Raw genomic sequence first — 13,256 nt, forward strand, 5'->3', positions numbered from 1 at the left:
AAAATAGCTCTGCAGCATGCACTAATGGGCAGCTAATACTCGCTGGGCTTCCACAACTTCTGCGCTGCTAAGAATCTCCGAGTCTTGTAGTAAGAACCAGGAAGAGATTGCTAGGCAGTAAAGTAGGCTGGAATAAAGCATTATCAACCCTGAAAGTAATGAAACTGAGTCCAATAATAAGAGTTTGTTTTAAGGTTTCTGCTTTTTATGAAGTCCTTTTGTTTGCTTTTTAGTCTTTCTTGGACTTGATTGGATTTTGTTTGAACTTTGTGTATTAATTAAAGACACATTTGAAGTGGAGATGGAGGGAAGGTGAGGAGAACTGGGAAGAATCGTTATTCATTTTTTAAATGAAGACTGACATTTTGAGATACTGGGGAAAAAGAGAAGCAAAGATCATTTCACTAAATGCACAGCAAAACAAATGAACAAAAGCAAACCAAAAACCAACACCCCCCAAAGCCCTCAAAGCAAGCAACTCTCCCCCTGCCACCCTGTTCTCTAGTTTTGCTCTCTTTTCCTCCCATTGGTCCCTCACTTCTTCTTTTTTTTTTTTCTCCATGAAGGGGGAACAGTTAGCTATTCATGAATGACATATACCTTATTATAAAAACGCAGTGGTTAGCTCTAGGGATAGTATTTCAGTTAAATGGATTTGACAATTTTAGGTATACTCATGACTTAAATATCAAAATTAAGCAAGCTGCTGTTAATAAAAGTATTAAATAATGCTTTATTATTTCTATGCATTTACTGTTTTTAAGTATTTTTTATAAAACCAATGTGTTTTTAAAACTGTTACTTCAGCACCTGCAAAACTGAATATTTGTGTAAATAACAACCAAAAACCTGCCTTCACTTCCATTGCGGTCAGAGACTTCTTTGCGTATGGAAGCGTGCCAGCCTATTTTGCCAGTGCAAATGCCAGATTTCAGGTTTATGCAACAGCTTAAAGAGTGAACTTGGACAATAGGAGGGTCACAGCAGAAGCGTTGTTGTGCCTTGCCTTTTATTTGGGTAGTCTGTTCAATGGCAGAGGTTCATGCCTAATACGCTGGCATTAGCACAATCCAGTTAGGTTCTCAGTGAGTGCCAACACTTGTAGAAAGCTGTCGTTAGTGCTCTAACAGAGGATTAATAGACTGCGTTAATCGCAAACCTGCAGTGTTTGTGGTCCCATTTCAGTTTCCTGACATACCTTGCTCAACTTGGCATTTTAATATTATTACTGAATAAGGCTGGGTTGTATTTCTCTGTCCCTGTATCAGGTGTCTTCCAGCCTTTACGTGCAACGAACGGCTTCAGGCCTTGGGGAGCCTCGTAAAGCAGATGACGGTCTGCTTTTTTTATCTTCAGTTACAAGTACTGCCTCCGTTCAGAGGAAAGGGTTCTTCGCCAGGTGTAATGGCAGCGAGGAACTGCGGGGCAGCGTTTCACTGACAGATGCCCTGAAAGTAGCCGGAATTGCATCAATCTGCAGCGTAGTCGAGAGCTCACAAGGTGATCTTAAGGTTAGGTGAAGTGGTAGGTACAGGCTCAAGAGGCAGAGCCCCTAGTTAGCTGTAACATTTCTGTTATATTTCAGGTAGGGGACCTGCGCCTGCTGAAGTCGATTGATATTTGTTATTGATGGCAACAGGAGATAACTACATCCCACAATTTTGAGCAATTGCTATGCTATCTATAACTTATTTTTTTTAAAAGCACTTCTTGTGTAGCATCTTAATATGCAGAATAAATATAATGAAATTATCAGACTTGGAAGTTTTTACAGCTTCTGTGGGACTAGGCTGAACTAGGGAACAGTGCTCCAGAAGACACATGCCTTACTGCTGCTTTCCCTGAGTGCCGGTCCGTGTTTTGTGTCACTGGAAGTGGCAAGGATGGAAAGGACAAATAAGCTGTTGTATAGCAACTTTGCTTGTTGAGAACTTTTTTTTTTAATCTCTTCTTCTTATGGGTAATTAATGTAGTTTTTACTCTAGGGTTACAGTCTGCTTCTGAATTTCTTCTTGCTCTTACAGGCAGAGTTCTGCCGTAGCTGTGTGCATGAAAATAACTTATAACGTGGGCCTTGTAAATTAGCCAACGTTTTCCCTATTTCCACACACTCTTCTTTAAAAGCTGTTCTGCTCTGTCGATGCCTGTGTTCCAGAGCTGGTGCTTTCATCCCTGTGGGGCTGCTTTGCGATTAGCAGTTAATACTTCCAGCGTCATTGTCGGGATTTACCGGCATTGTCAGCATGGACCAAAACTTCCTGGCCACTCGATGGGGTGTGATGAGAAGCTGTCTTGCAAGAAGGAAGTACAAACTCGGATCCGGCTTGGAGTGGCTGTTTAATGACTGCTTTTTTGGGGGTGGTGGAGCTGAGATGGCCGCATGTTACTGCTTGCCACTGAAATTTCCTGGCAACCCTCTAACAGAGTGTGCTCTTCTGCGCACCTGGGTTTGACTTCTGATGAAGTAAACCCCACACGTTTTCTCCCACACAAAAAAAAAAATACTGTACGCTGAAGTGCTAAACTCCTCTTTTCTTTATAGGTTGACCTTTTTAGGTGTAGGTGTATGTATAGTGAGTTCTCTATTTGCTGGGTGGTGCAGAGACATGTTTTTATGTTAAATGCACATACTGGAATTGTGCTCTGCTGTTACTGTGTGACACCGTGCAGGATGTAGGAGCCACAATAGCGCGTCTGTGAGGCAGATAATCAAAATGACCGAGAATATTACTGTCTCAGTACCACCATCTTACTTGAAGAGAGTCTACAAATGGCCCTAAGGATTCTAGTAATTATGGTCATTATTTTTAAAATGTTTCTGGCTTCCTAATTGATTTGGACATGTATTCTATCGTATTTTATTAGATTATTTTTTTTTAATGTTTATATGCAATCATATATACTTAAAGCAATCTAGAGAAGAAAGTCTTTGCACTTTTTTGAATGTTTAATTCACAAATGCCTGGTGCAAGACAGGTAACCAACCTGTCTGTGTCTGAGCCAGTAACGTACAGCCATTGGAGTGAGCTATTGCATTTGTTGTAATTAATGTAGAAGACCCGAATAGAAATTGGGATGTATAAAGTGTGTTGAAACCAGTGATATTCAAGTGTATTTAATTGTTAACATCTGATGGATTGCATGGTGCTATTTAAATGTAAACAGCCAGGCTGGTTCAAGGGAGAGGTATTCCTGGTGATCCCTTAATCTGGGATGCAATGGTATTTTGATTTAACAGTTTTTGGAAAAATTGTACAAAAAATGGTAGTAAACAGTATTTTGTCCAGGTGAAAGAGAGGTGATGGTTTAGTTGGTTGGAATAAAAAGTACGGATCCTGCTTAATCGAGACACCTAATGATGTAGTGCAGAGCAGGGGGGCTGCAAGACGCAATGTGCATGAAAGGTGAAGAGTTGGTACTTAAATTGTCAGATGAAGGACTAAGTGTGCTTTTAAAAATGTATATAACAGTATTTCCTTAAAAAAAAATCTTAATTCATCTTGCAGTGTTAACTGTTTTATCATATGATGTTACAACAAGACGTTTTAATTCTGTCTGACAGTACCTGAAAGGTGCTGCGTGCTCTCAACATGCTCCCAGACAGACGAGCTGACCTGTCCTCCCAGTCGCACACAGAACTGGGTCTGATACGATGCTGGAGTTGCTGGTGGCATATTAAATTCACAGTTGTGCAGAACAGAGCAAGGGTGAGTTGTGTTGTTAATACAATAAAACTAGTCTGAAGTGTTTTGGTCCTGATTTCTGGAAACTTTTGTGAATGGTAGAATCAGAGAAGTATTAAAGCAGAATTGCTACTTTCTAGCAATGCCTGATGTCCCGTCATGTTTTATTGCCCTGTGGATCGCTGTTTTGTAAACTCGAGAATACTTTTCATTTGCACAGTTAATACAAAGAGATACATTCTGCTTACCTAAATTTTGTGTCAGTCAACACAATGTTAAATGTGAAAAATTTGATTGCAGTTTGTTCATCGTTGCAAGATGAGATTTTTATCGTCCAAAGGGAATGGTGGCCTTGCCAAGTGTAGGAAGAGGAGTGGGGCTGCAGCAGTGATATGTTTTTGATCTTAAACTAACAAGCAGTACATGTTTCTGTTTGCAGCTCCTGACTTTCTGTTTCTGACTTTCTGTTTGCAGCTCCTGCAACAGAACAAGTAATTATAGTATTGTATAGGCTGAATAGAGACAGTTCCATATAAAATAAATGAGTAACCACTGCTTGTGGAAATGGAATTTCATCAAATGTGTCTCTGTACAAAAAAAATGTGGCTCTGTACAAGTACTTGTGGTGTATTGGCACTCAGGTTGGAGCTCCCTTGTTGCTTCTGTTGAAGGGGAAGGTAAACTTTTTCTTGACTTCGATGTTCCCTAGTTCTCTTCTTCCTGTTTTACCTGTGCTGGCAGCATGGGGTGTCTGTTCTTACATGCCACAGAGATTTCGTTCACATACGTTCCACAGAGGCAGAGACCTGCGGTTAGTGGTTTCTCTTGATGCTGTATTGAATTTGTGTAGAAGGTACACCAGATGACTTCTACTTTCAAATGTCTTTGTATTTAGAACAAACAAGCAAGCTATGCCTTAGTGACACAAAATTAATGTTGAGGGACATAAAGAAACAATCTAGAGATGGTGGGTGCCTGTGTGCTTGCCATTGTGATCTGTCTTTTTCCTACACGAAGCTTGCATTTATTCATAGGTTTGTGTACATAGCTGACTTCATTTAAACTTACATGGATTCAGTGTGTGTAGTTTTTCATGCAATAGATTGTTCTATTGTCAAGCATCAGTAATGCCACTGTAGTGCAAGTCACAGCCTAGTGCGATATCCTAGGAATTCATATTTAATAAAATCCAAGTTCAAGTTCAGTTTGAAATTAATAATGTCAAAACTCTTAGGGAGGAGAAAAAATGTGGCAAGAAGCGCTGTAACTGAACACAAATGTGTGGCATGATTGGGTTAGAGGTTGTTTAATTCTGTTTATGGCATCTGTAAAAGATATGTACTTAAAAGACAAACAGAAGCAGGAATGTTTATTTAGTTTTGATAGATTTCTATCATTTTCTATCATATAAAAATGAGTTTGTATTGTGGCAGGATTTATTTATCAGTCTGTTTTACCAAGCATACCTCTAAAATTATATAGCTTCATGTGGTGTTCATTTACATAATTTAGAAGTGAATAGTAAAATATGCAATTTTGCAGAGCAGATCTTTAAAATACTCCGATTATTGGCATCACCAATAACAGCTCAGATGGGGTAAAGCAGCTCTGTTTATAGACACCCTCACACTCAACATAAGATTATGTTCCAAGTTTTTTGTCACTACATGAAAAGTCATTTTTGGCTTGTATCATTACTTTGAATTTCTTTTAAGTCTCCTTTTTTTTTCTTCACTCCTGTGGTATGATGAAACAAATACTGGTTGAATAGTTGAAGCTTGTTTTTGGAAGAAGAAAAAAAAAAAAAAGCCCAAATTTTGGAAGTGGTTTTCGATAGCATTCAGGACAAGAAGTCCCGGAAAGGCATTGCTTTGATGCACCACCGCGTGCTGGGGCAGGCAGGGCTCTCGGGGCCCAGCTCCTGGCCCTGCCCTGGGCACCCATAGGTGCCCCCTGAGGGCCAGGGGAGCCTCCTGTGCTCCGGTTTTGCCCAATGCCACTTCTGGCTCCGGGCACCACAGAACAGAGCCTGGCTCCATCCTTTTGCACCCTTCCTTTCAGGTGTTTGTAGGCATGAGTGAGAACTGCGGCCCAGCTCCGTTGGTGAGGCGCTGCCTCGGCCTTCCTGCTGTCCTCTCCTCTCCAGCTTGGCCTCGAGCTCGAGGAGGGAGCTCGGCCGGCTGCCGTGCTCCTGCTGTTAGCGCCCGAGCAGGTACTGGGAATTTGTGGAAGGAGCCGGGAGGCTTGAAGGTTTCACAACTTTCATCGCAAAGCCGTGTTGCTGTGGAAGAGTGGTGTTCGCTCTGTCGACAAGTGTGACACTTAACCAAGGAGTAAAAATAATACAAACCACACGGTATACCCACTGAGGAGGGAGGTGTCTGTGCAGACAGTTTGTTGACACTTTGTTGGAAAAGATTTCTCTAATCTGCTTGTTGGGTAGGATCAAATGAAAATAGATTTGAATTCCGCAGCGTTTTGAGCTCTCTGTTGCTGCAGTGCAGGGTTTGTCAGTCGCGGCACGGTTGTGGCACGTTCAGGGCCTAGGTGCGAGCAGACAGACTTCCAGCCCTGATGAATAAATGCAACTAGCTGGTTAGAAGAAGCAGAATCCAACATTTAAGCTCTTTTTGGAATGAATCTCTCTCTCATTTCACAGCTTTCCATGAATATGGTAAGCTGTAAGGTGCACAGGGCCTTTCAAATTTGAAAATAGTATGTCTTTTTTTCCTTTTTTTGGTTGTTTTGAAAACACGGATGCAGTGAAGACAAACTTGCCATTTTTTCGTGTGGTGTAGGCTGTTAGAACTGACACCCATGAAGGTTTATGTGAGCAAAACATAAAAACATGTCCATAAAATTGATGTGTTTTTTTTTTTTTCCCCATTTTGGGAGTTTGATGGGACGCAGGGCGGCTGAGCGCGTGGTGCTTCCCCATGGCTGGCAGGGACATGGCAGGGGGCACACCGGGCTGCTGCCAGCCCCCCGCAGCCCCTCACATCCCCGCGGTCCCGGCTCTCGATTTTGAGCCCCCCCAGCTCTGTGTGGATGTTTTGGAGTCCTTTGAATGTGAATGTGAAGCAGTTTGTCTGTCCTTTGCTGCGCAAGAATTCTCTTTTAAAAAACAAAGCTGTAGCTATGAAGTAGCCTATTTGTCCTAAAACTTATGAAAAGGAGGGGGAGGGAGTGCTGGGACCCATCTTTACAACAACAATCAGCCTTTGTAAGGTTTCATTCCAGGCTAATGGCTGGTGAAATTGTTCTGGGTAGTTAAAATGAAATGAAATGAATTAAAGAACATGAAGGAGAGCAAGCAGAATGGTTTATTGCTTTTCTTTGAAGGCACAATAGCTATACTCTGTCTCTTTTTGTTACTCATATCTGTGTGGCGGATATTTAAAGTCGGGGTTTTGAATAGCATGATGGCTAAATGAGGGCTATAAATCGAGGGCTATGGTGCAAAATCCTAGTGCCAGCAAGTACTAAAGCACAATACCAAAGAGGCTGGGGTCTAAAATTGTTTTAAACTGATGAATATGCAGACATAAAAACAGAAAACGTATACGTTCCCTACGAGAAAACCTCCAGAGAACGCTAATGATCAGGTTTTTCAAAACGGCAAACAAGTATTTTAAACACATCGACGCATCTGATTAATGCTGGGATGTTGCCGATATTTCCTCAAAGTCTGAAAATACATACTCCAGAATTGAAATGGGGTAAAAACCTGAAATGGTCAAATATTTTTATTAATGTTAAAATGTCGAGTTACTGGATAGTATTTTGTTTATGTACTTAAAAATTTAGCCAAAATAGAATTTATTTTATTTTATTTTTTGGAAATCTGTTAGCTTGCTGATAGCAGCACAAAAGTTTCCCAAAATGGGATAATGCAGCTTAAAAAGCACCTGGTTTGAGACTGTTGTTACACAGCTGAAAAAATAAAGTGTCATATCAGGTTGGGGTCACGTTTGTCTAAGAAAAACTAACAGGAGGATTTCTATTGTCAACACAGGAGATGAGCAGAACGATAAGGGCAAATTATACTCTCTGATCCACCCCTCTGTTATAGAAGTGACTAGAGATTAAAGCCTCAGCCAGGAATTTCATTACTCTTATACATTTTTCACAAAGGCAGCATTTGCAAAAATCCGGGTAAAGAAGGGTCAGATACTTCCATGAAAGAATGAGGTCATTTTGACTGTGTGCATGCATATACATACGTGTACTACTGTAAACATATTTAGAACCAAAAAAGATACATGATGCATCTTTAAAGTTAGTAACGTGCCTAGCTTTTCGATTACATAAAAATGGAAACGGGCGATTGCTAGTACTTAGTTAATGTTATGTGAAAGATCTGTATTGTGTTTTTGGAGGGGAGGCGGGGAAGCTAAAATATTAGCATAAGAATATAAACTAAATGGAAGAGAATTTAGAATATTATGAGTTAATAAAAAGTGAAAGATTTTTAAGAGTTGAAGAGTACAGAATTTGGTTGTTTTCCAAAGAAAAAAAAGTTTATTAGCAGTATTGGTTTTATTGCCACTCAGTTAAGCAAGGCCCAGAGTGCGGGAAGCTCGTTTGGGGGATTTTTTTAAAACAGTTCTTGGACATTTTCGTAGTTTTTTCCACAAGAGATTGGCAATGCTAGGTCCAGCTCTCTCCCTAGCTTTCCCTGACGAGGTGGTACGTCTCAGGCTCCTTGTTGGTCCTTATCTGTCCCAGAACAAAGTGTTGTGTCTCTGCTCCAAAGATGCTTCTCTACCTGCAGCTTTTGTACTTGCTGTGCCAGAGGCTGTAGAGGTGGCTGGATCTAGCTGTGCTGCGCCAGAACCGGCGGGGTGCCTCTGTGCTCCGCTTTGCCGTGCTCCTGCTTCGCTCCCTGTTTGCAGATGTGCCCGAGCCAGCTTCCACGGAGCCTGCTGGGGCTGGACTTCAACCCTAGAGCGGACGACACCAACCACCCTTGGCTGTTGAGGTAACTCAGCTGACTTTCAGTGTAGTGCTGGGTTTTCATTTTATTCACTTTTTTCTTATACTAAAAGCAGAAATCTTAATTGTAGCCTGAATGTTTTGTAAGCATGAAACTGTTGCACAACTTAAGAAAGAAAGAAGCATTCATATTAAGGAATTTCATCCGTCAGTTTTAGGAAATGAATTAATTCCTACCCTGTGACTTGCTATGAAATTGCAGTTCTGTGTTGCCCATCTATCATTCAAGAGCCTTGCTGCACTTGGCATTGTTTGTAGTTGTTTCCTTTCCTGATACGTTAATATGCAAGGTTTTATTTGCAAATGCTTTACCTTAAATAGGAAGTACCAGAATGTGAGAACCAAAATAGCAATTGGCTTTGTGTTTGGTTGATAAGAAGCCCACAGGCGTGCTTGCTACCATTGATGAATAGTAGCATTCATGTTTCCTACTTGGGAAGCTTTTTAAATGCCTAAAAATTGGTAGGTGACTGACATCTGCTTATGCAGACACCAAGACAAGCTTTTTATAGTCAAGCACTCAAAACTTTCAGCATAGAGTAGATGTGTGTCCATGCAAATGTTTATTACATTCCATCTAGAATGATCCCCCTTTTTTTTTTTAGCTGCCTCCTAGTATTACTTCCATAACGAGCATGTTACATTGGGATTGTGTTTACTTTAATAAAAATTTTCAGTGCTTCACTCTATATTTGTTCTTGGATAAGAATAGTTTGCAGGACATAATGTATGAGTGGCTCTATGCATAATAGCATCAAATTAATCAAAATGTAATGTGCTCTTTGCTTTTTCATAATGTTTTCCTTGCAGAAGTTTGTTGAGTTGGCTGCAAAACAGATTATTGGATTAAAATGTATATTTGTTCCCTTTAAAAAAAAAAAAAGCCTTATTCTTTAATAATAAAAAAAAAGTGGGGGGGAGAATCCCCTCTGATCTGACAGCACATGCAAACCCTCTTAAGATTACTTAGTTATGACAAGAATGCCGTACTAGACTATATGTTTAAGAGGCTTAACTATGGCTCTGGGGGCTGTGACAAATACTGAGTGGTGGTGCAAAGTGGAACAGTAGCTCCTGAGCCAGGTTTCTGGGCTTTCCAGCCTGATTCTCCCTGAGCGGTCAGCGTTGGGCCCTTTGGGCCAGACCGTTGCCTTCCAGTTGTCGTTGCAGCTGAAAGCCGTTGCTGGGGTTCTGCCTGTCTGGTGGTGGAGAGTGGAACCTTCGTGTTTGTGTGCTTTAAAAAAATAAAAAGGAATCAGACTTCTGTGGACCATCAGCAGCTAGTATTACGGTATACTACAGTTAGTGGTACCATTCTGTAGTGTAGCATTGTTCTGAAGCTGATACATTTATTTCCATTTAGTAAAGTTTTTTGGGGAAAAACGCAAGTAGTGCATGGCTTAAGGTGCCTACCTCGTCCTGTTTGTTTTCTTCTTATACTTTGGATACTCATGCAGTTATCCTTCATTCAGGCTTTTCTGCTGTTTTGTTGTTGAATTTGCACAGACAAGAGCAGTATTACCAAAATACCTTCTGATGTGGTTTTCTAGTTCCTCCATATTTTTTGTAGGAGCTTGGGAGCTGATAAGGACGACTGTGATGCACTGTTTTGCGTTAACATTTTAAGGCTATGGTTAATGTCACTGAGATTCTGTAATAACACAATGAATTCACAGTAATTTAACAAGGAATAAAGAACTTATAATATTGATCTTTCTGGGTTATTACATTTGCTTTTAAAGGTAAATGAAGCATTAACACCTGAGACGGCACCGTTGATCGTGACATTGTCACCGTAAAAGCCTAACGGCTGTCAGTTTACTTCAGAGTTGATATAAAGAGCAGCCTACCTTTAAATCAGGTGATTAACTTGCTTATCTGTGCCGAAGCAGGGAGAGCTTTCCACTGAGTTTCAACAGAGGGCAGATTCGCAAAGTTCTGCTTTGGCCACACAGTGGGAGTTTGCCTGTGATGACCTGAAATTCCTGATTGCTGGGGATTTCTGCAGTGGGTTTCCTATGATGAATATCCTGCTCTTTTCTAAGGTGTCATGTTGTGTTCAAAACCATTTTCAGAAAATACATTTGAAGTGCATAGGAATAGAAATAATTTTGGATTTTATATTTAGAAATCTTTTCGGTGTCATTTCTGTAGAAAGCTGACATGGAAATATCACAGGCTGCCACCGATCCCTTTTGTGAAGGACGAGATACCCTAATATCATCGTCGCTTTTTCAAGTTTAGCACGTTTAGGGAAAAAGTGTTGAGAAGATAAGTTCTGAAATAACACCTGTTTCCAGTGCTGTAAGAGGTGTGTCTGTGTGCATATAAATACTGTTTGCGGGTAGAAACCTTTGTTTTAGCTTAACTGTATCTTTCTAATTTGGAAATGATTGTTTCGACTTTGGTAGTAGGTTCCCATGCTTTCTTAATTGTTTTTCATGTTTTTTTAAATGTGGATTTCAACAAAAACAAGGATTTGCATGTTCATCCTATTTTTGATTGCTATGCTTTAAAAAAAAAAAATACAAAAAATTGTGAAAGCCTTTCCTGGCAATCAGATTTAAATTTGAAGTCTAAGAAGTTCTAGAAAACAGTTCTAAAGCAATTTCAAGGGAAGAGGTTAATACCAGGTTTGTGTGGTTTCTGTTCAGGAATGTGAATACCTGTGAGGTAGCGTATGATTCTCAAAGGCATCTCCCACTTAGGCTATCTTTCTTTTTTTTCTCCTGCTGTATTTGCCCCCCCCACCCCAACCCTCATTTTTTTTTGATAACTAAACATGTAATGAATTTAGGGAGTGCTGTCAGGGCAGGAAGTAAAGAGACCTGACATTTAATACTGGTGGCGGTATGTATTTTGTACAGAAGACCTTCAACTGAGATGCAAAAAGCAAACTAGATCAAGGGAAGAAATTAGCATGATGCACAATTTGAAGATGGCTAATGAACAGATCCGGGGGGAGGGGTGTGTGTGTGTTTTCCATCACAGAGGGGTGGGGGAGCGTGATTTTCCCTCATTTCTTAACCCCATTCCCAACTGCCTGTGGAGTCTTGAAGGTACCTGACAACCAGTAAGGCCGGGTGTTGATTTTTTTTAATATATTAACATAGTAAAGTCTAATAAACTAATAAAGGTCACATGATACAGCTTTTTTTTCTTTTAACCAGTTTAGCAGGATGCAATTAAGAGAGCTTATTCTAGTGGCTAATCAAAATCATAAACCAAAACGCAAAATAAAGGCAAAAGTATAAATTAGCGCTACTGAAAAGATGCTCCCAAACCAGCTGTGCTTACATACATCAAGTTTACATTATTAACTGCACCATTTCTCCAACCAGTATGTTGTCAGCACAGTGGAATGAAGCCTTCATCTCTACCCATTATTTCTTTTCATAAAAACTAAAATAACTTCATCATAAAATAAGATGGAAAATAAAGTCACAGAAGATGCGCTGTTGAAAATACGCAGTTTCATTCAAATGGATTTGTTCAAAAAATGGTGAAACTGCCTTTGGAGAGTTTGTTTAAGAGGAGCTGCAGAGCTGGCTAAGATAAAGATGAAAAATGCGTGTGCGAGACGGCGTGCTGTTAGCCCCCCTGTTGGGGCTGACAGATCAGTCCAGAAGTGGCATCAGGGCAGGGAGACATCAGCTTCAGTAATGGAGAGATGTCTGGTGGAAAGATTGCTCTATCACGGTGATGGGTTCCTCACGCGTTATAAATCTGAGATTGTTCTTTCCTGCCACAGAAATGAGCAGCTCTTTCTCCTTCCGAGAATGAAATGTCGGATAGAGAAAGGAACAGAAATGAAAACGAAAAGTGAGGAAAGTTATCTTTTTAACATAAATCTCTTGTGGAAACAGTATCAGACCCATTAGTGATTTGAAAAACAGCGCTATGCCAATCTTCTCCCTGCGTGGGGAAAGTAACAAGCCGTGTTACGGCATCTCCCCTCTCCCTTCCCGCGTGCATTTAATCTAGGTGCAGTAGCGATGGACTGCTCTAAATTTCTGCGCGGAAAGTGAGGTCCAAGGTGGTGACAGCTGAGGGAGCTGCCATCCATGCTGCAGTGAGAAGCTGGGAAGAGGAGATGTGTTTATTTCCCTAAGATCGCAATAAGGAATCGACCGCGTGTGGTTAGCCAGCGCTTCCTGCAGCTCTTGCTTGTCTGGCTTGATGTCCTTGGGAAATACAGGGGTGCCTATAGAAGCTAGGTGTGAATGTGAGAAAACTTTTTTTTTTTCTCTTTTTTTGCTGCCCTTTTTGCATCCTTTGTGTAGCTTGGTTTCATCTTGTGTTTGATGCGAGGAAGCTTTATAACAGGGCTTGCCTTGCATCCTTCTGAGTTTGCTCTAAATGCTCTGGTAGTCTTGAAAATAATGCTTACGGTTCTGTCTTCTGAGAGATGGTGACAAAACAGGTGAATTGCAAGGTTTTTTGCTAGTAAGCAAGTACTTTAGATCCTTCATAGTCCTAAATAAATAAAGATACAAAAACCCATAACTAATCTTGGCAAATTTATATGAGCTTTGATTAAGCTCAGGTAGTTTATCAGTATAAATTTCATAAAAGGAA

At 40.5% G+C, this 13,256-nt stretch overlaps 1 protein-coding gene across 7 annotated transcripts in view; it reads left to right on the forward strand.

The window, feature by feature from the left end:
* DACH2 (dachshund family transcription factor 2) overlaps positions 1-13,256 on the forward strand; it is a 289,571-nt gene that overhangs the window by 27,813 nt on the left and 248,502 nt on the right. The window contains exon 1 of one of the 7 annotated variants that reach the window (XM_080554412.1): positions 4,182-8,664. The exons of the other annotated variants lie outside the window; for them this stretch is intronic. Within the exon in view, the coding sequence (XP_080410538.1) occupies positions 8,579-8,664 (86 nt within the window). The 5' untranslated portion in view covers positions 4,182-8,578. Of the gene's footprint in view, positions 1-4,181; positions 8,665-13,256 lie in introns of those variants that run through there. 7 annotated transcript variants of the gene reach the window in all.

Source organism: Anser brachyrhynchus (genome assembly GCF_964034855.1).
Source record: "Anser brachyrhynchus genome assembly, chromosome: 13".
In the NCBI taxonomy this organism is placed as follows: Eukaryota; Metazoa; Chordata; class Aves; order Anseriformes; family Anatidae; genus Anser; species Anser brachyrhynchus.